This window comes from Cryptomeria japonica, chromosome 7 (assembly GCF_030272615.1).
Source record: "Cryptomeria japonica chromosome 7, Sugi_1.0, whole genome shotgun sequence".
Lineage (NCBI taxonomy): Eukaryota > Viridiplantae > Streptophyta > Pinopsida > Cupressales > Cupressaceae > Cryptomeria > Cryptomeria japonica.
Genome location: NC_081411.1, coordinates 28,685,362 through 28,705,298, shown reverse-complemented (window position 1 = coordinate 28,705,298; position 19,937 = coordinate 28,685,362). Strand labels below are relative to the sequence as shown.

The following is a 19,937-nucleotide window of genomic DNA, read 5'->3' as shown; positions in this document are numbered from 1 at the left end:
AAATAGGTTACAACAGGATCCAATGTCACAAATTTTCCTCTCTTGTGATCTGTTTTTAAAATATTTTTTCAATTAATCTCTGTTACTTCAATCATATTACAATCAACCTAGAATACTTCATAGTCTTCCATTTGCCAATAGAAGAACCCACCAAAATATCAATTTCATGTTTTATATATAATGAAGAAAAATGATTATTTGAATGATATTATCATATTTCAATATAATTAAAATGAACATATAACTTTTGTTTCCATATATTTTGGTGTAGGAATTGTGAGGGAACCAAAATGGAGCCATCTAAAAGAGCTACACAAGGCAATTAAACTTTGTGAAACAGCTTTAGTCAATTCGGACCCTGTTCACCTTGATCTTGGACCTCAGTTAGAGGTTTGTGTTATTTGTGCATATTATTTATGCTCTTATTGTAAAAACCATTGGTGGTTTTTTAATGCTTATATAATATTTATTTGTTTGTTTGTGAAGGATACTCAAAATCAAGCAAAGTCATTGACAAAATTCCTTAAATATATTAAACTATACACAATGTAAACATTTCAATACTTAATAACATTGTTCATATACGAAATATCCCTTGGCAATCTGACCCTGTTTTGCTGATTTGAGCTCCAAGGAATATTGTCAAACACTTGGCTTGCAATGTCTATACTTGCAGTTGTAGTTCTTTCTTTTGGTGTTTTGGTTTGTTTTGATGAATGTTTGTGATATATTGGCAATGTTTGTGTAATATTCCCCTTAAATTTTTTTTTCAATAGCAAGAGTACAATTACACCAATCACCCATTAGGGTTAGAATAATGAAATCCAAACAATTGAAGGGAACCCTACACCTTTTGATCACCGAGAGCCCAGACTGGGAGGGTGAGAGCATACAGTAGTAGGGGATTGTTAGTAATAATCTGCTGAAGTGCTGAATACAATAATGGGTGGCAAGCCAATCCCTTCCGCTTATCCAGTGGGTGAATCAAGAAGCTTGGCGGTAAACCAACCAAGAGAACAACACTCCCAAAACATGAATCACTCAACCGCAATGTTTCAGTGGGAGGACTGAACACACCAAACAAGATCAACTCAATCGCTTATGCAGCGGGAGGATCATTACAACAAACATCACTCAACCGCTTATGCAGCAAGAGGACCATTACAAACAGATATCACTCAACCGCTTATTCTATGGGAGGACTAAGTAACAAATATTAAAATATAGGCGGCAAGCCAGCCTCTACTTTCCAATGGGAATGCTTACAATCCAAAAATGGTTAGTGTTACCTTTTTTTCGCTTCTAGCTGAAAAATAGGTTAAGTTATGCTTGTTTTTACAAAATGGAACTGTTATCAATGAAGCCTGCACCCTCTGCTAAAGCTGTGAACTTCAGCTGCCTATTGAAACATGGGAACACTTCAAGGTTGTGGGAAACCTGAAGATAGAAGTGTACCTCCAGAGTAAGCTGGTTCTTTTCGAATTCTTCACTTAAACTAACAATTTCTTTAGGGAAAAGAGTAAGGAGGAGAACATATAAAACTAAAATTTAACCCTAAGGTGATGCACCAAAATGATAATCTGATATTCACAACAAATGACACACAATAAAGCTAGCAATGAAAGACTCTCCTACACAACCCAAAAATTATAATTTTTGCATCAACAATTCATAAGAAGGTTAAAATTTACAGTCTTAAGAGGAAAAAACACTCTTTCTCACAACCTAAAACTGCTATTTCAGACACAAAGCTTATAACCTGCAAAATTATACTTCTACATAAGATCCCCACATAAAAACACAGTTTTAAGGACAAAGAATGTCACAAAAGGCCTATACTAACATTAGGACACAATACCAGAAGAAAATGGGAAGGTATGAACTGATTATTGCTGCAAAAAGGTGTTACAATGCTGTCAAACTCTTTGAAACTGAGTTACAAAAACATTCCTTCTTGCAAAGAGAACTCAGAAATTACCTTCCCATTTTCTTCTGGTATTGTGTCCTTAATGTTAGTACAGGCCTTTTGTGACATTCTTTGTCCTTAAAACTGTGTTTTTATGTGGGGATCTTATGCAGAAGTATAATTTTGCAGGTTATAAGCTTTGTGTCTGAAATAGCAGTTTTAGGTTGTGAGAAAGAGTGTTTTTTCCTCTTAAGACTGTAAATTTTAACCTTCTTATGAATTGTTGATGCAAAAATTATAATTTTTGGGTTGTGTAGGAGAGTCTTTCATTGCTGGCTTTATTGTGTGTCATTTGTTGTGAATCTCAGATTATCATTTTGGTGCATTACCTTAGGGTTAAATTTTAGTTTTATATGTTCTCCTCCTTACTCTTTTCCCTGAAGAAATTGTTAGTTTCAGTGAAGAATTCGAAAAGAGCCAGCTTACTCTGGAGGTCCACTTCTGTCTTCAGGTTTCCGACAACCTTGAAGTGTTCCCATGTTTCAATAGGTAGCTGAAGTTCACAGCTTTAGCAGAGGGTGTAGACTTCATTGATAATAGTTTTTGGCACACCCGGTGGGACTGAAAGTGTAATTTTCAGTCTTTATCAGATGTTTTATGTTGCTGTTCTGGTGTGTGCAGCAGTAATTTTCAGTTTTTGACATCTTTACAACATAACTGGCGACTCTGAGCTTTGGTTTAGAAAAACCAGTATATTTTGCGTATGAGAAGGATTCAAACTAGAAGTAGTTCGTCAGATTTTGAATATTTGCAGTTATCCCCACCTAGAAGAAGAGTAGTAGCAGCTGCAAAACGGAAAGAAAATCGTGTTTATTCCAGGAGAACCAAATCTACTCCACCTGCTATTGGAGTTCATACTGCTCAAAGAGTCCCAGACGCGATGATTCTTGCAAGAAATCAGCCATTCGTGGCATTTAACCAAGGCAAACCACTTAATTTAACTCAGCATGATCCTATTCCTGTTGCTGCTTTGAAGAGTTTGCCATACTTTAATGGTGAAGATCAGACTACTCTAGCTGAGCACATAAAAGATGTGGCGAATCTGTGTGCTGTCCACTATGTGACAGAGGAAAATGTGGCAATCAGACTGTTAGCAGCTTCCCTCAAAGGGAAGGCTTTGCAGTGGTTCAGGAGCCTAGCAGTTAACTCCATTGACACTTGGGATCGTCTGGGGGAAGAGCTATGCAAGTTCTTTGAGGACAAATCAGACCACTTGTCTCTAATGGAGCAGCTGTCTACAATAAAAAGAGCTCCTCATGAAGTCATGTCAGATTTCAGCCACCGTTTTCAAAAGACTTGGGATAGAATCCCACAAACGGTAAGACCTACCGCTGACCACGCTTTCTTGTATTATTCAAGAGCTTTGAATAGTGATATCTCAGTAATGGTGCAATCGATGGGAGACATTTCTTTACCCCAGGCCTATGCTATAGCTATTAGAGGTGAGAACAGTCTTATACAGGCTGATAAAATTGCCCCAAGACTCGCTTTACCAATTTTTCCTACTATTCAACCACCGATGGCAATGCACTTACCTCCTTTAGCTGTTATCCCAGTTGCACCAGCATTACCAGCACCAAGCTCTCAGTCTGTTAGACAAGAGAACAACTTTCCAGCGTAGTCCAATGATTTACAAGATATTAAAGGACTGTTGCAGACATTTGGCAGCGAGATTGTGAACCTGAAAAGGCAGCAAAACCAAAATTATAGGCCAAATACAGCCCCTTATCAGGCCCCTTTCCAACCAAACCGGCCTCAATACCAGCAAAATCCTCAAGGCCAAAGACCATTTATGAACCAAAGGCCATTTCAGCCTTATAATCCGAATGCTGCGAGTACCTCGAAAGAGTTGGTTCCTACGCAAAATAATTTGTTGCATGAACCTGAATGGTGTTTTCCATGCAATCTACCTCATGACAAGGCCACGTGTTCTAATGGTCTTATTAACCAAGCTCTTATGGTACAAAGTGCATCTGCTGTTCAACAAGTTCTAGTGGATGATACAGCAGAACAAAATGCATCCATACACTTGGATATGCAAGGGAAAATGTCCCTTCTTAATTTTTAGAGGGAAGAATTTTGTGGAATGAACAACCCACAAGCAGCAAATCAATTACATAATGCTATTGCAACGTACACAAGGTCAAAAAGGAGAGTTGTAGATGATGGACAGAAAACAGATAGTGGTATTTCTCAACAGAAACATGTTCCAAACACCCAGCAAGGGGCTGCTGGCTCATCTAATGGACAAAAAATTCCGTTTTTACCAGCAAATCAATCCGCTGAAAGTACAGAACAGCCAAAAGATTCAGCGCAGCCCGTGCCTGTAAAGGAAAAAGGTGTTGCTGTTCCAAAAATTCAGAACAAAGTAAGTCTACTTGCCTTTAATATCATTGATCATATGAAAAAGGCTAACTTTACTTTGTCCATGTGGGACTCATTGGCTATCCCTGGTCAAAAAAGCCTCCTACAATCAGCCTTGTTAGATATCGGTTTGGCACATGAGCCCACCAATGAACAATCTAGAGTGATGCTTACCAATGTTTCAAAAAGTGGTATTGAACAGCTAGAAAAAGAAGTCAAGCCACCTCCTTTCTATGTTTCTCTAATCATTGGTAAACACCTAGTCCACAATTGCATGATAGACTCAGGAGCTAGTAGCTCCGTAATGCCCAAACAAATAGCTGACAAGTTAGGAGTGGAATAGGAACCTCTTGAACAGGGAGTAGTCCAGTTAGATGGTACTACTGTTAAAACAGTCGGTGTCATAAAAAATCTGAGTTTGACCTTGCATGCATGCCCAGGTTTTGCCATTCCGCAAGAGGTTTATGTCATCGATTTACCCCCCTACTTTGCTATATGTCTATCACGGGATTTCACTGCTAAGATTGGTGGGTATTTATCTTCAGATTGGTCCCACATTTTTTTTAGGGCCAGGTATGGCACTAAGGTCACTATTAAGTCAGAGGCAATAGCAAATGACCATATAGAACCTTATGTACCCCCTGCCATAAATGCTAACTTGTCTATTCTTGACGAGGAACAGTGTCCTATGGCCAAAGAATTGGATACACAGGTCGACGGTATTCCTGACATGATATTAGACGAGTGGGCAGCTGAAAATAATCAAGTTTTAGTAAACAAACTGCTGCAGGAGCTTGGTTTTGGTGTTTACTTAATGCACGAACCTGATACCTTCCTTCCCAACTTGGCGAAAGTTGAAGTCCAGCAATCAAATCAGCTTGATAACGAGGTTTGGAGGCTATTTTTTGATGGTTCTAGGAGTTCAAATGGCTCGGGAGGAGGTTGCATGCTTATATCTCCTCAAGGGGAGAAATATTATTCTTCTTTCAGGTTTTCATTCAGCTGTACTAACAATACAACAGAGTATGAATTGTTGGTTCATGGCCTATTATGGGCAAGGAAGAAGAAAATCAGATGTCTCCAAGTGTTTGGAGATAGTGAACTCATTGTGAATTAGGTACGAAGCATTCACATCACAAAAAATGATGCTTTGAAATGCTATAAACACAGGGTATGGGAGCTGATAGAAGAATTTTGTGCTTTCAATTTGTTGTCTATTCCGAGGAATAGGAATAAGAGTGTTGATAGACTTGCTGCCATAGGAGCACAATATGATATCCCAGATAACATGAATAGTGACAGCAAGCGACAGTATGTGAAGGTCATTTTTAGACCTTCTATCCCAGATAATAATGTTTTTTGGCAAGTTTTTGAGAATGACTAGCAGATTGTAAACTTTAGAAGGGAAGAAGTTGAATTTTCATGCAGAAATCAGGATAGATTCCAACAGCAATATGAAGATCAGGCCATACAGCTGAAAGGTAATAAGTTACCCAAGGGATTGGTTTCCTTGAAATCCATCTTCAATTCTGACGACCAAGTAAGGAAAGAAAGGTCCAGCATTCAGATTGATCAGAACCACTATGAAGAGGTTGAGATTTCAAGAGGTAAACTTCTTAAACTTGGCAAATTTCATATCAAAGGAAAAGAGAAAGCTTTTATATCCCTCTGTCAAGAATTTAATGATATATTTGCTTGGCAATATTTTGATTTGAGGGGATTTGACCCTAAGCTTGCACAACATACAATAGAACTCAAGCCTAATTCCAAACCAATAAGACAAAAACAGAGACCATTGAATCCCAAATTGGAGCCCTTGATGAAGAAGGAATTAGACAAGCTGATTGAGAGTGCTATAGTCTTTCCCATCAAGCATACTTCATGGGTTTCAAACTTGGTTCCGATAAGAAAGAAAAATGGTGAAATCGGGCTCTGTGTGGATTTTAGAGACCTTAATCGAGCCTCACTGAAAGACCATTATCCCCTACCTTCTATGGAGCAGATTTTGCAAGTAGTTTCAGGTTCTGAAATGTTTTCTTTGCTAGATGGTTTTTCTGGTTATAACCAGATTTTAGTCAAAGAAGAGGACCAGTATAAGACAACTTTTACTACTAAATGGGGTACTATGGCCTATAGGAAGATGCCTTTTGGGTTGTCCAATGTAGGGGCAACCTTCCAGCGAGCCATGGTTTGATGTATAAAATAGTGCTGGTTTATTTAGATGACATCACAATTTTCTCAAGGGAAGCAAAGGATCATCTAAACCATTTGAGGCTAATCTTCAAGAGGTGTAGACAATTTGGGGTATCTCTTAATCCCAAAAAGTGTATATTTGCTGTCCATGAGGGCAGATTGCTTGGTTACGTGGTTTCCAAGCATGGTATTACCATTGATCCTGAGAGGATAAGTGCCATTTTGGCCCTTCCTTTACCAGCTCACAAGAAAGGTTTGCAAAGCTTCATAGGAAGGATAAATTTTGTCAGGAGATTTATCCTTGATATTGCAGATTTGTTGAATCCGTTAACTGCTATGTTAAAGAAGAATATGTCTTATAGTTGGACCAAGGAAGGCAAGAGAAGTTTTGAGCTGATTAAAGAAGCATTGGCTGCTGCTCCTACACTTCTAAATCTTGATTTTTCTAAGGATTTCACTTTGTATGCCTATGGTAATGTAGATTCTATCTCAGCTATGTTGGTACAGCAAAACGATGAAGGCTCGGAATGGCCTTTAACCTTCTTCAGACAAGCATTGAAGGACTACGACCTAAGGTACAATTTTGTTGAAAAACATGTGCTTGCTGTTATCAGGAGTTTGAAGAAATTCAAACACATGCTGTCTAACAATAGCATTAATCTAATGGTTGCTCACCCAAGCGTAAAAGAGTTTCTATTGAGCAAGGACCTCAATGACAAGAAAGTTGGTTGGGTAACCAAAGTGATGGAATATGATGTCAAAATTCAAGTTACCAAGTTGGTTAGAGGCAAAGGTTTATGCGAACAGCTTGCTGATGGCATTTCTAGCTCACCAAAGCATGAACAGGAAGCTATTCTAACACTGCAAGATGACGAGCAAACAGAGGTTTTGACTCCTACTGCTGATTGGGTGCAGGAAATGACTCATTTTCTGCAAATTGGTGAGTGTCCTAAGCTGTTGGACAGAGCTAAAAGAAGGTATTTCAGACTGCAGTCCATACCTTATGCACTTCTTAATGGCGTCTTGTTTCGTAAAGATTTTAATGATGTATTGCTGAGATGCATTGGGCCTGACCAAGTAAGTAAGGTGCTGCATGATTTTCATGAGGGATCAGTTGGAGGCCATTTTTCACTAAGAGCAACAGTTCTTAAGGTGATGAAGGGTGGCTATTATTGGCCCACATTATTTAGAGATACACACATATGGGTTAGAAAGTGTAAAGAATGTGCCCTATTTGCTGGCAAAAGGGGATTGGCAGCTTTATCTTTGCAGCCAATTCAGGTGGAACAGTCCTTCATGAGGTGGGGTTTGGACTTTATTGGGGTGATAAACCCTTCATCCAGCGCTGGCCATAAGTGGATACTTACAGCCACTAACTATTTCACCAAGTGGACTGAAGCAGTGGCACTCAAAGAGGCAAATGAGACTGCTATTCTAAGTTTCTATGAGGATCTGATTGCCAGATTTGGAGTTCTTGAGTCCATAATTTCGGACAATGGGCTCGCTTTTGTTGGTCTTAAAATCTCTGATTGGGCTGTCAAGAAAGGGATCTACCTAAATACGTCTTCCAACTATTATCCACAAGGCAATGGCCAAGCAGAATCAACTAATAAAATTTGATTAGGATCATAAAGAAGACTATGGAGGATAACCAACGGATTTTGCATACACAGCTAAAATAAGCCTTATGGGCCGATAGGATCACCCCAAAAAGGTCCACGGGACAATCGCCTTTTATGCTGGTGTATGGTAGGGAAGCAAGGCTTCCTATCTCATTCGAGCTTCCAACACTTGACTTGGCAAATCAGTTGGACACAATGGAGGAAGGCCCCCTAACAGTGAGATTAGCTCAGTTATTTGAGCTAGAAGAGACTAGAAAAGATGCTATGAACAATATAGAGTAGCATCAGGCTCAGATGAAGTGATCCTTTGACAAAAGAGCGTCTCCAAGAAACTTCCATGAGGGAGATGTGGTGCTGAAATGGGACACCCTCAAAAGCAAGTCTGGAAAGCATTTCAAGTTCGATGCATTTTGGAGCATGCCTTACATTATTTCTGAATGTAAACAACACAACGCTTTCCATCTCTCCAAGCTGGACAGCAATATGGAGCCAATTCTAGTCAACGGGATTCACCTCAAGCATTGCTTTTGAGGTATGATCACAGCTTGTCTATAGTAGAATAGGTTTTTGTTGCTGAATAAGTGCTGCTGCACAATTGGTTAGTTGCTGTTTTGTTTTCCCTAAGCGCTTCGTGCGCAGTTAGTTGTTAGTTGTTTCAGTTTTTGCGGTGGTAAGCTGCTGTAGGGTGCTACGGTTCTGTGAAGAAGGCACCCATCATATGAAAGAGTGAATCAGTGAGTCACTATCACATAATACATGTTTGCCTCACAAAACATTAACACTCTCAGCAGTTTCTGAGTGTTTTCAGGAATGTTTTGTTGCTGCCCTACCCTAATCTATCAACTACACTTGTAAAATTCATGACAGTAAGGTGTCAAGTTAACTGCCATAAATTACACACCTATACTCAATAGGTTAGGACAGGCCTGGGAGGAAGTTTTTGTAAGTGTTGTGAGCATGTTTGTTTCAGTTTTCAGCAATTTTCAGTGACCCTGTGCCCAATGAATATTTTAAGGCAGCTGGCCAAGATGTTTAGCAGGCAAACATATAGCAGATGTCACCAAAAATGTTACCTATTTTTCGCTTCTAGCTGAAAAATAGGTTAAGTTATGCTTGTTTTTTACAAAATGGAACAAGTACAAATTGCTTCTGCTATATTACATTCCGACTGCACTAGAAAAGATGAACTAAAGATTACATTTTTAATACTTCTAGTTTGTAACAGCAAGAGAGAGAGACATCTCATTTCAAAAAGAGAAAGTATTTTTATTGATATTCAAACATGTGTCCCACACAAAGAGCCGTGAGACTAGCTACATACATTCGGTGCAGGAAGGAAATACACAGACATATATACATAAGTACAAAAAATAAAGAGAGCATGTTGAGAATGGAACCAGTCATTACCTGAATGACTGGAACGGCTAGAGTAGACTCGATGTTGCCTTTGTCTTGTTGCTTCGTCCTGGTCTGTAGCTGCTTTCTTTTTGTTATCTGTAAGAGAGTTAAAATATGCAATGCGTTAGAACATTTCATTCTAAGCAATGGCTGGCTACATTCCTAACATGTGTACTAATGCATGCATATATATATATAGTCCCCACATGCATCAGATGCATATAATTAGCATCACAGAGGGGTCTCAGAAAAGCAAATATCAGAATCAAGAGAGATCATCATACATATGCATATTATTGCTAAAATGTTTGCTTCATGTGCAGGATTAGGAAAAGAACATCTTGCTGGTCATAAGCTTCACAAATGAGTAGGGGTAAATGAGGCTCCCACAAGGGTTGAGCCCAGCTCATATGAAAGCAACAACAATGTCTCATACAATCAAGTTATATCAGAGCTGATGATAGATGAAGAGCAACAAAAATACAAGGCCTTAGAGGACATTCAATATTGCAGATTCAAAAGACTATAGTGGTTATGCAACCCTTGAGACAGCGAAAGGACATGTGCAGTCTATCTTACCTAAAAGGGGAGTATGTTAATGAAATAGCAGCCATGGTGACATGCTAGTCAGTTAAGACAGAGATTCATGGGTCTGCAATAAAAGAAGCACTAATGTTGCCATAGAAAGGTGGTACAGATAGTTCCAAAGGACTGTGAGATTCCAAGTCATTATCAGTTATAGGGTCTCATAGTTGCAGGTGTTAAAGGCAATGCTCAACTTTCGAAAAGACTATCATAGAACAGATCATAACAGTAAACATCTGAAAGCAGCTCCAAAATATTATGACATTAACACCTTTGTTGCAGCATGAAACCATAATTGCATATAGGAGAGGTCAAGGACTATTCACCAGCTTGTACATACTGTGGGCAAATCTGACGTATTAGGAAGCATGCAGAGGAATATTTGCAGATTTGTAGCACTCATATAAGTTTAAAGTCACCACAGTCACCATTCATGCTTAATGGAGAATACGTTAATGCAAGGGTATACAGCAGCAAAGACCCATTTTTATCACAGTCATATGAGAAATGGAGGAGTATTTGTTAACAAATAGTGAGTTACAACAGTCCATCGAGGGGATTATTGTCACATAGTTTCACAGTTAATGGGTTTTCAGTTGTCATAGTATTAGTGAGGAGCCTCATGTCATTTTAAACTCAATGTACAGTTTTAGGGAAAGCCCTCAGCAGGGTAAATGCAGTTGTATTTTTTCAAAAACAGTCATTAAGATTATTTGGCAATGAGAGGGGCAGCTAAAGTACGAATTTCTGAGCCATTTTCCAATACATTATCGTTATGCGTCACAAACTTGGGCTCGATACATAAAAAGACAGAGATAGCAGCCCATGCTATGAAATAAACAAGTGCAGCAATATATACAGACAGTCATTTTGAAATATTAGTAAAGGGAGATTTCTGGAAGTTGCTGTTCAAACATATGGAAGTGGATTGTGGCACACTTGGTTTGACCGAGATTTGATAGTTGCTGGAAGGGTGATTCTAAAGTAAAATATTGATGATGCTATTTCATAAAGGCATGAGCTTTTTTACAATCCACGAGTCTATTTCTCCGAGTACCCACTCTTGCTATTCACTTAGACAGGGGTTTAAATGATGAATTTAAAGTTAATACACAGTCTCACCTCCTACCAATTCTGGCAATAGCTATCAAAGTTGAAGTTGATAGGTGTTGACGTGTATTTTGTACACAGCCTAACACAGAATAAAATACCTAAGGGTATCTTATCCTCTCTTGAGAAAAAGTCTCTAACTGCTGAAAATTCGCATAAAGGATCAGTTAGGATGACTCCAAGGTTCCTTTTAGTAGGGTCTCTACATGTGGATAAGCTCGCCGTGGTATGATGTGATTTGCTGGAATCACAAGGGGACTTACATCTGATGTTTGAACTTCCGATCTGCTTTGCTAGAACACAAGCTCTCACTAACTTAGATTTGAAAAAATGAAAAAAGGATGGGGCGAAGAGAGGATCTAATCCTAATACTAAGAATGTAGGAGTAATGATTTGATTTTTCATTAAACTCTAACTAGATCTTGTTTTGACATCAATGGAACATCTACACAAGGCTAGTGCGATCTTCTAGGGAAGCTTTATGATGTTCAAATCATCACCGCAGGCATAGATACCATCCAAGTTGATGCATATCAATGAAGAAGCGACAAATTGAAATTGAGCTTAGGCTGAATGATTCCAGTTGACTACACAAGGCAAGTTTGCAATCAACAAACTGCTAGTAGTATGGATGTACGAATTCCACCATTAATCAATCGCATTTCCTCCATTCATCTAATCATTTACCATCTAGGACTGAAGACTCAACAAGAAACCATGCAAATTGCAAGAAACGACACACTTCACCATTACTTCAATGAAAATGGAGTTTGTTTACAATCAATGGCAACAATTTCTTGCCTTGTCCTCCTATTCTACTCTAATTACTATTCTATCAACTATATTCTAACTCTTCCAACTATTTACATGCTATCTCTAACTTATTGCTCATTAGCCTTTACAAATGAAATGCCTGGGCTTATATAGTGCCCACAATACAATTTGATGGCTTAGATCAATTCAAGATCAATGGCCAAGATTCAATAATGAAAACCCTAATTAGGGTTTGTTACAACCATTACATAACATTTAATGCTTGACCAATGATAAAATTGTATTGCTTGGACACATGTCCCTTCTAGAAAAATCGACCAATGGATAGCCGGGGTAGGTACATTGGAGTTTGTGCCACCTTCCATAAGTTAAGTACATTGAATCTGGACATGCTGAGATGGACCTCACTGATTGGAGAAATGATGACTAGGATGCCACCTCATTTGACACTTGTAGCTTGATAGATATTCAATTTGATGTCGTTGAGAGGCTATCTTTAATTAATTCATCTGGAATTATTTACTTCTTCAACGAGCCCTTGTTCTAACTCCTTGCGTCCTTGATGTGCAGGATGATGATGTACCTCACCTTGGAACGCTGGATTGAAAGAGGTCGCCTTTGTCCTTACTTGATCGTCCTGGCGAAGACCGTCCTTGATCCGGCTTGATTTCCCTTGAAGAGATCTCCATTTGATGCCTACACAACATTTCAAAATTAGTACCATGATTTTGCAATACATAACATAAATTAGAGAGCAAATTTTAGGAAACTCAATGATAAGTCCTTTATTAATCATTTCCTAAAAACGATTGAGCTAAGGGAAAACAAAATTTCAAAATTCAAAATTAAGGCAATGACGATCTACATTTGAAATTAAAACAATAAAACCAAATCGCCATACCTCAATAGAGAGCTAACTCTAGAATGCAAAACAAATAAAATCGCCTAGGCAAAATTGAAATTAGATGGCCTTCAATGTGATCCTTCCTCAAGTTAGCACCTTCGCCACCTTTTGGGATGTCCTTGACGTAGTTTGTAATGTCCTTGGCAAGTTCGCCTAACTTGAAACTCAAACTCCTTTGATAATGCTTGCACCTTCCCTTCGAAATTCGCTCCTCCTCTTGAATGATACTTTCGCACTTACTTTATATACTCCAAATCGCATATGAAAGAGGATGCTTGAATAATGATTTAAAAATGAAATAAACACCTCCTTTTATAAGCACTTTCCTCATGCATTACCTTAGGCCGACTTTGGTAAAAACAAAGATAATTAAAAGCCATTTTTAATAAAAAACAAGGCCGACTTTGTGTAAAATAAACAAATAAATATCAAGCGCTCACTCAATTTTTATTAAAATAATTAATTATTTGCCAACGTTTTTTTAATTTAACAATTTCGATTTTTTTACAAGGCAAAACAATTAATTAATGAATATCAAGCGCAAATTTTAAATGCTACTTAATTGAATTTTCAAAAATTATCGATTTTTAGCATTTAAAATAAATTGAAAAATGTTTGTTTGAACGCCAAATTTTGAAGGTGAAAGATACGTACCTCATCGCCCTGGTCCCTTGGAGAGGGACAGGAGCGATCCATCAATTTTGTCCTGATTCTTGCAATTTTGACGTTCAAAGTTCTCATCTCCATGTTGATTTTGCGATGCTTGTTGGGTCCTTCAAGCTTGAATGTCTTTCTTGTGCGAACAAGTGCATTTCATGACCATTATCGCCCTGGTCCCTTGGAGAGGGACAGGAGCGATCTCCATTCTTTTACGTGAGATTCTTCGTTCTTGATATCAATTCCTCGTCCATTATCCTTTAAACAACGTTTTGAACCTTTTGCAAGTTTGTTTTGTCATGATCTTCGAAGGAAAATGAGTGCTTTGGCAAATATCGCCCTGGTCCCTTCCTGAGGGACAGGAGCGATCCTAGTGTCCTAGCTCAAATTTGCAAACTTTTGATCTTCGTTCTTCGTTCATTGCCTTCCAAAAGACATTTCAAACCTTGTGCAACTTTTTGCTTTGTCTTGATTTTGAAGGAGCATGAGTGCTTTAATGAAAATCGCTTTGGTCCTTGTCCAAAGGACAGGAGCGATATGAGTTCCTTAGCTTAATTGATAGCATTTTGACGTTTGGAACCTTTGTAAATCATCTTCAAATGACACCTTATACCTTGTATGACCTTGCAAAACATTGACTCAACGTGATTTTTGCACGAATTAGCCAATATATTCAACATCGCTCTGGTCCCTTCCTGAGGGACAGGAGCGAACTTCATGATTTTGAGCTTGTCATTGCCTCGTTCAACTTGTCATCGCTATCATCGTGCAAAATAAAGTTCCTTGATCCTTCGTGATCACTTGATGCTTGATAAACTTTCAAATTTTATGCCTTTATGCAAATTTCGCTCTGGTCCCTTCCTGAGGGACAGGAGCAAACTGGGGATTTGAGTGCAAATTTCTCAATATTGATGACCTTTGATGCTTCGTGCTTGATGGAGATGCTTCGAAACGTCCTTGGCACCTTGTTCTTCGCCTTGGAGTGATTTGAATTTGAAGAAGAGGCAATATAATCATCATATCGCCCTGGTCCCTTGGAGAGGGACAGGAGCGATTTTGCTCTTGTGGGCTTCATCTCACTTTATCATCTTCGCAAATTATCTTCAACGGATCCGTTGTACCTCCTTTCATTCATCCATGCCCTGGGATTGATTGTAACTTGGCAAGAAAATCACTTAAAACAAAAATCGCTCTGGTCCCTGCCTGAGGGACAGGAGCGAACTTAGGCTTTTAAGTCCATTGTTGACGTTTGATAATCTTCAATTTGTCTTCAATGGGTTCAATTCATCTCCTTTCTTGCCTTCAAACATAAAAATTGCTTGATCTTTGCCCAGATCGTACCTTATGAAGAATTTCGCTCTGGTCCTTCAGTGAGGGACAGGAGCGAATTTGACCCTCTAGGCAAAAACTTCATCATTTCGTTGTTTTTGATCAAGTCTGGATGCTCTATCATGCTCATTTCGTCCTTCACCATGCCTTTGATGTCTCGATTCGTCCAAACAAGGTCAGGAATGGCTCAACTAAGCATTTTCGCTCTAGTCCCTTGGTGAGGGACACGAGCGATTCGCCTTGGTCCCTTGGAGAGGGACAGGAGCGCTTTTCGCTTTGGACCCTTGGAGAAGGACACGAGCGAAATTTGACTTTTGGCACTCTCTATCAGGATAATTTTTATGGAATATAACATTAAAGTATAAGTGACATTTCCTTCTATGTTTCTTCTTTCTTATACTTTAAGTAATATTCCATATATACTTTCAGGATGTTTGAGAGTGGTTTCAGACCTCCAGGAGTTATATTGCAAAATCTAGTTTTTGGAGGTTTTTTCAGTTTCCAGACTTAGTCAAATTTCAGGATCAGGACATTCCAGACTTAGCCAAATTTCAGGATCAGGACCTCACTCAAGCCGGACTTGCTACCCTATTGATCTCCCTGACAGCACTCAAAATGCAAAGGCCAGCTAACAAAACCCTAAAAACCTAGAAAACAAACCCTAAAAAAGCAAAGAACATGGGTCCCCATTTGCAATGGGGCGATGTGTGAAAACGTCACAACAATAGGCAAGGATATAAAGAGGACAAATTCATGTTAAAAACAAATTGTGACCAAACTCAGAGAAAGATCAAAAGACTGCAGAAGGTGGAGATTCAAAAAATTAGAAGCATCATTTGCTTCTACTAGTGTTACTGGAGTTTTCAGAAAAAGAAGATTTTTGTAAACAGTTTCAGACATAGCCCAAATTTCGAAAAGCAAATGGGAGGGTTTATAATGCTTTTTCCACCATTTTTAGTCCTTAGAAGTGTTAAAAAAAAAAGATCGAATTGCTAAAATCAGAGTGAAAATTGCCTGAAGCAGCCATTAATGGCCAGCACATAGCAGTATTGTTTTCACATTTTTTCATTCAGTATTTTTTAAAGAAAAATATGATAAAGCCATTATTTTCGGTAGGAAGTATGCACCTGGAAATCAGAAAATCATTTCCAGAATTTCGGAAACCCTTAGAATGTAGCAAGAAATCATCATGGCAGCGCCCAGCAGATCAACCAAAGGAAAAATCACGGCCAGCAAGAAGCCCCTGCGAATTTTCCTCAGAACGGCACCCAGAAGCAAGGCAGAGAGAAGGAAAATAGCGCCAAGCTAGAAGGAAAATAGCGCCCAGCTCGCAAGGTCATGCCGCAGCAGAAATAAAGTATCGAATGTCAAGGGGGTGTGAAGAAATTCGCAGTTTTGACTGTCGGCATCAACAAAATCATGCCCAGCCTTGCCGAATATGCAACATCACATTCAAAACGCCCTTCATTATCTCAAGAAAGCCCTGCAAATCGTGGCGGCTCCTCCAGACCCTAGTTCGCAACGCACAACAGAGGTTTCCAGCGATAGCAAAGGAATAAATTTTTATCAAATGTCAAAGTCAAAAGTGAAATGAGCTCTTAGGGTTTTTCTTTCTCCCTAATATGTATCGCTAGGTTAAGACCCTTTGTCTTACCCTATTTTCCTTTCGTGTTTTGCCAAGGGGTCGATTAAATGTAATATTTGCATTGTCATACTTATTAAGTGATTTATAATATCACTTAATATTTTATTTCAATCTAAATATCTTATTAAGTGATATTATAAATCACTTAATAAGTATGTCTTTTATAAAGACTTCTATATATAAGCATAATTAAAATTCAATGCATTTTAATTAAAGTGATTTTCTAAAATTTTATTATATTAATTAAATAATTTATTTTACTTTATGTTTATATAATTAAAATCAAAATAATAACAAATAAAATAATAATAAAATGTTATTAAAGTGAAAATGGTCACTTTGTTAATATTTTTATCATTATTTCATTTATTAGCATTTTGCCTTTAAAATATAAAACTAAAATAAAACAAAATATTTAATTAAATAATAAATTTAAAAAAGTCACTTTATGAGATGTATTTTTATTTTTAAGAAGTCAAGGGGATATTTTTGCAATTAATGAAGGCTTGCAGGCCTGTCAGGAGATATTTTAAGACCATTTATGGTAAATTTAAGAGCTTTTATGGTAAGCATTGATGAGGCTTGACTTTTGGCTCAAACCCATCCCCTACTAGACATGTTTAGACCCCTAAAAACTAGGTTTTTGGAGACTGCTCGACCCAAGGAGAAGGTGGAGTCCTTTTGACTACCTTTTGTAAAAGCATATATACTGCAAGACTTCACTTTTGTAAGGGTTCTTCTTCATTCATCTTTTTAGCAGACTGTAATTTCTGAGTTCTCTTTGCAAGAAGGAATGTTTTTGTAACTCAGTTTCAGAGAGTTTGACAGCATTGTAACACCTTTTTGCAGCAATAATCAGTTCATACCTTCCCATTTTCTTCTGGTATTGTGCCCTTAATGTTAGTACAGGCCTTTTGTGACATTCTTTGTCCTTAAAATTGTGTTTTTATGTGGGGATCTGTTGATGTGTATTTTGTACACGACCAAACACAGAATAAAATACCTAAAGGTACCTTATCCTCTCTTGAGCAAAGTTTCCCGACTGCTGAAGATCTCGCCGAAGGATCAGTTGAGGCAACTCCAAGATTCTTGTATGTAGGTTCTCTACTCGTGGATAAGCTCTCTGTGGTATGATGTGATTTTGCTGGAATCACAAGGGGACTTACACTTGATGACTGAACATCTAATTCGCTTTGAATATTGCTGGAACACAGGATTTCTAGATTTTAACAAAAAAGGAAAAGGATGAGGGCAAGGAAAGGATCTAATCCTGACACTAAGAATTTAGGAGCGATGAATAACCTTTGATGAAATTCTAACTAAGTCTTGTTTTGACATCCCAGGACCATCTCCACAAGGTTAGTGCAATCTTCAGAGGAAAGCTTTATGATGTTCAGATCACCGCTACAGGCATGGACACCATCAAGTTGATGCATATCAATGAAGAAGCGACAATTGAAGTTAAGCTTAAGCTGAATGATTCCAGTCGACTACACAAGGCAAGTCTGCAATCAACAAACTGCTAGTAGTATGGATATACAAATTTCACCATCGATCATACACATTTCTTCCACTCATCTAATAACATGAAATCAAATTCGAGAAGTATAGAGACCATGCAAATTGTTGAATCGACCCATAGAATTCACCATTTCTTCAATGAAGTTTACAAGTCTTTTACAACAACATCTTGGCAACAATCTTTGCCTTCTCTTTCTAATCTACTCTAATTGCTATTTTATTCACTGACTATTCACTATTTCTAACCATTCACCTTCTAACTACTGACTAACTATTAGCCTTTACAAATGAGGAGCTGGGGCTTATATAGTGCCCTCAATACAATTCAATGGCTCAGATCAATTTTAGATCAATGGCCGAGATTTTACAATGAAAACCCTAATTAGGGTTTGTTACAACCAACTCAATTCTGACCAATGAAATAATTGCATTATTCGGACACGTCTTCTTTGGAATATTCGACCAATGGATAATCGGGGTAGGTACATCGAAGTTTGTGCCATCTTTGATGAGTCAGGTACATTGAATTTGGACACGCTGAGGTGGACCAATCCGACTAGAGGAGTGATGACTAAGATGCCACCTTGTCTGACACTTGTAACTTGGTAGATATTCAATTTGATGTTGCTGAGAAGCTAGCTTTAATTAGCTCTTCTGAAACTGTCTGCTTCTTCAACGAACACTTGCTTTAACTTCCTTTGTCTTCGATGTGCAAGATGGATGGTGTACCTTTCCTTCAAATGATGGATTGGAAGAGGTCGTCCCTAATGATGCTGGACCGGAGAAGGTCGTCCTTGTTGATGCTGGATTGGAGAAGGGCATCCTTGTTGATGCTGTATTGGAGAAGGTCGTCCTTGTCTTGCCCTGGTCCCCTTTTAACTACAAGACAAACCAAAAGATGATTAAGGACACATATTAAATTTATTTCAACATAGCATTTTATACCTTAAATCATCAACAAGAAGACATCAAAATTAAGTTTGTTCAAGAGTCTTTCCAAGGATAGGCCCTATCTAGAATTTCGCTCTGGACCCTTCGGAAGGGTCAGGAGCGAAATTTGCTATTTTGCCCAATTTAGACCTCTTTTCAACATTATATCACAATTAGCTCCTCGACTGGCCCCAACAAGGTAAGAAATAGTAGTTTCAAAGGATTTCGCCCTGGACCCTCTAGAAGGGTCAGGAGCAAATTTTGCATTTTTGGACAAATTCCACCATGTCTCTAGTCCAAAACACCTTCCAAGGCAAGCATACACTAGTCTTTTCTCCACCAAGGCCTGGGAATCCATTTCTCAACTTGCTAGCATTGGTTTGATCCTCACAAGGCGAAAAAGGTCAATTTTGCTCAACAACCTAGCTAGGGACAGGACCTATCCAGAATTTCGCTCTGGACCCTTTGGAAGGGTCAGGAGCGAAATTCTCTCTTGAGCTCAAAATTCACATTTTTTGAAGGTCCAAATCTCTCCAAGGCATTTTAAATAGCTTCTTTCACGGTAGTCTAGGCCTGGTTTTACTCAAATCTTGAAGGAAAAAGTGTTTTTAGGGTTTTTCGCTATGGACCCTTTGGAAGGGTTAGGAGTGAATTTCTTTGCTTGTAGCTCATTTTTCATCATTTCAACTTCAATCCACCTCACAAGGCTAGGAAATAGTTCTCTTCTTTCATCCAATCCAAGTTTGATTTGATTTTGCAAGACAAAATAGGTGATTGAAGGGTTTTCGCCCTGGACCCTTTGGAAGGGTCAGGAGCGATTTTCTTCCTCTAGCCTAAAATCATCATTTTGGAGACATCCATCAACTCAAGGGCAATCTCAAGGGCATCTTTTACCTTGGTCTAGGCATAGCTTAGCATAAATTTGAAAGGAATAAGTAG

General features: G+C 38.4%; 1 protein-coding gene across 1 annotated transcript in view; it reads left to right on the top strand.

The window, feature by feature from the left end:
- LOC131078139 (beta-galactosidase 8) overlaps nt 1-19,937 on the top strand; it is a 299,360-nt gene that overhangs the window by 124,108 nt on the left and 155,315 nt on the right. The window contains exon 10 of the mRNA XM_058015811.2: nt 272-390. Within this exon, the coding sequence (XP_057871794.2) occupies nt 272-390 (119 nt within the window). The remainder of the gene's footprint in view (nt 1-271; nt 391-19,937) is intronic.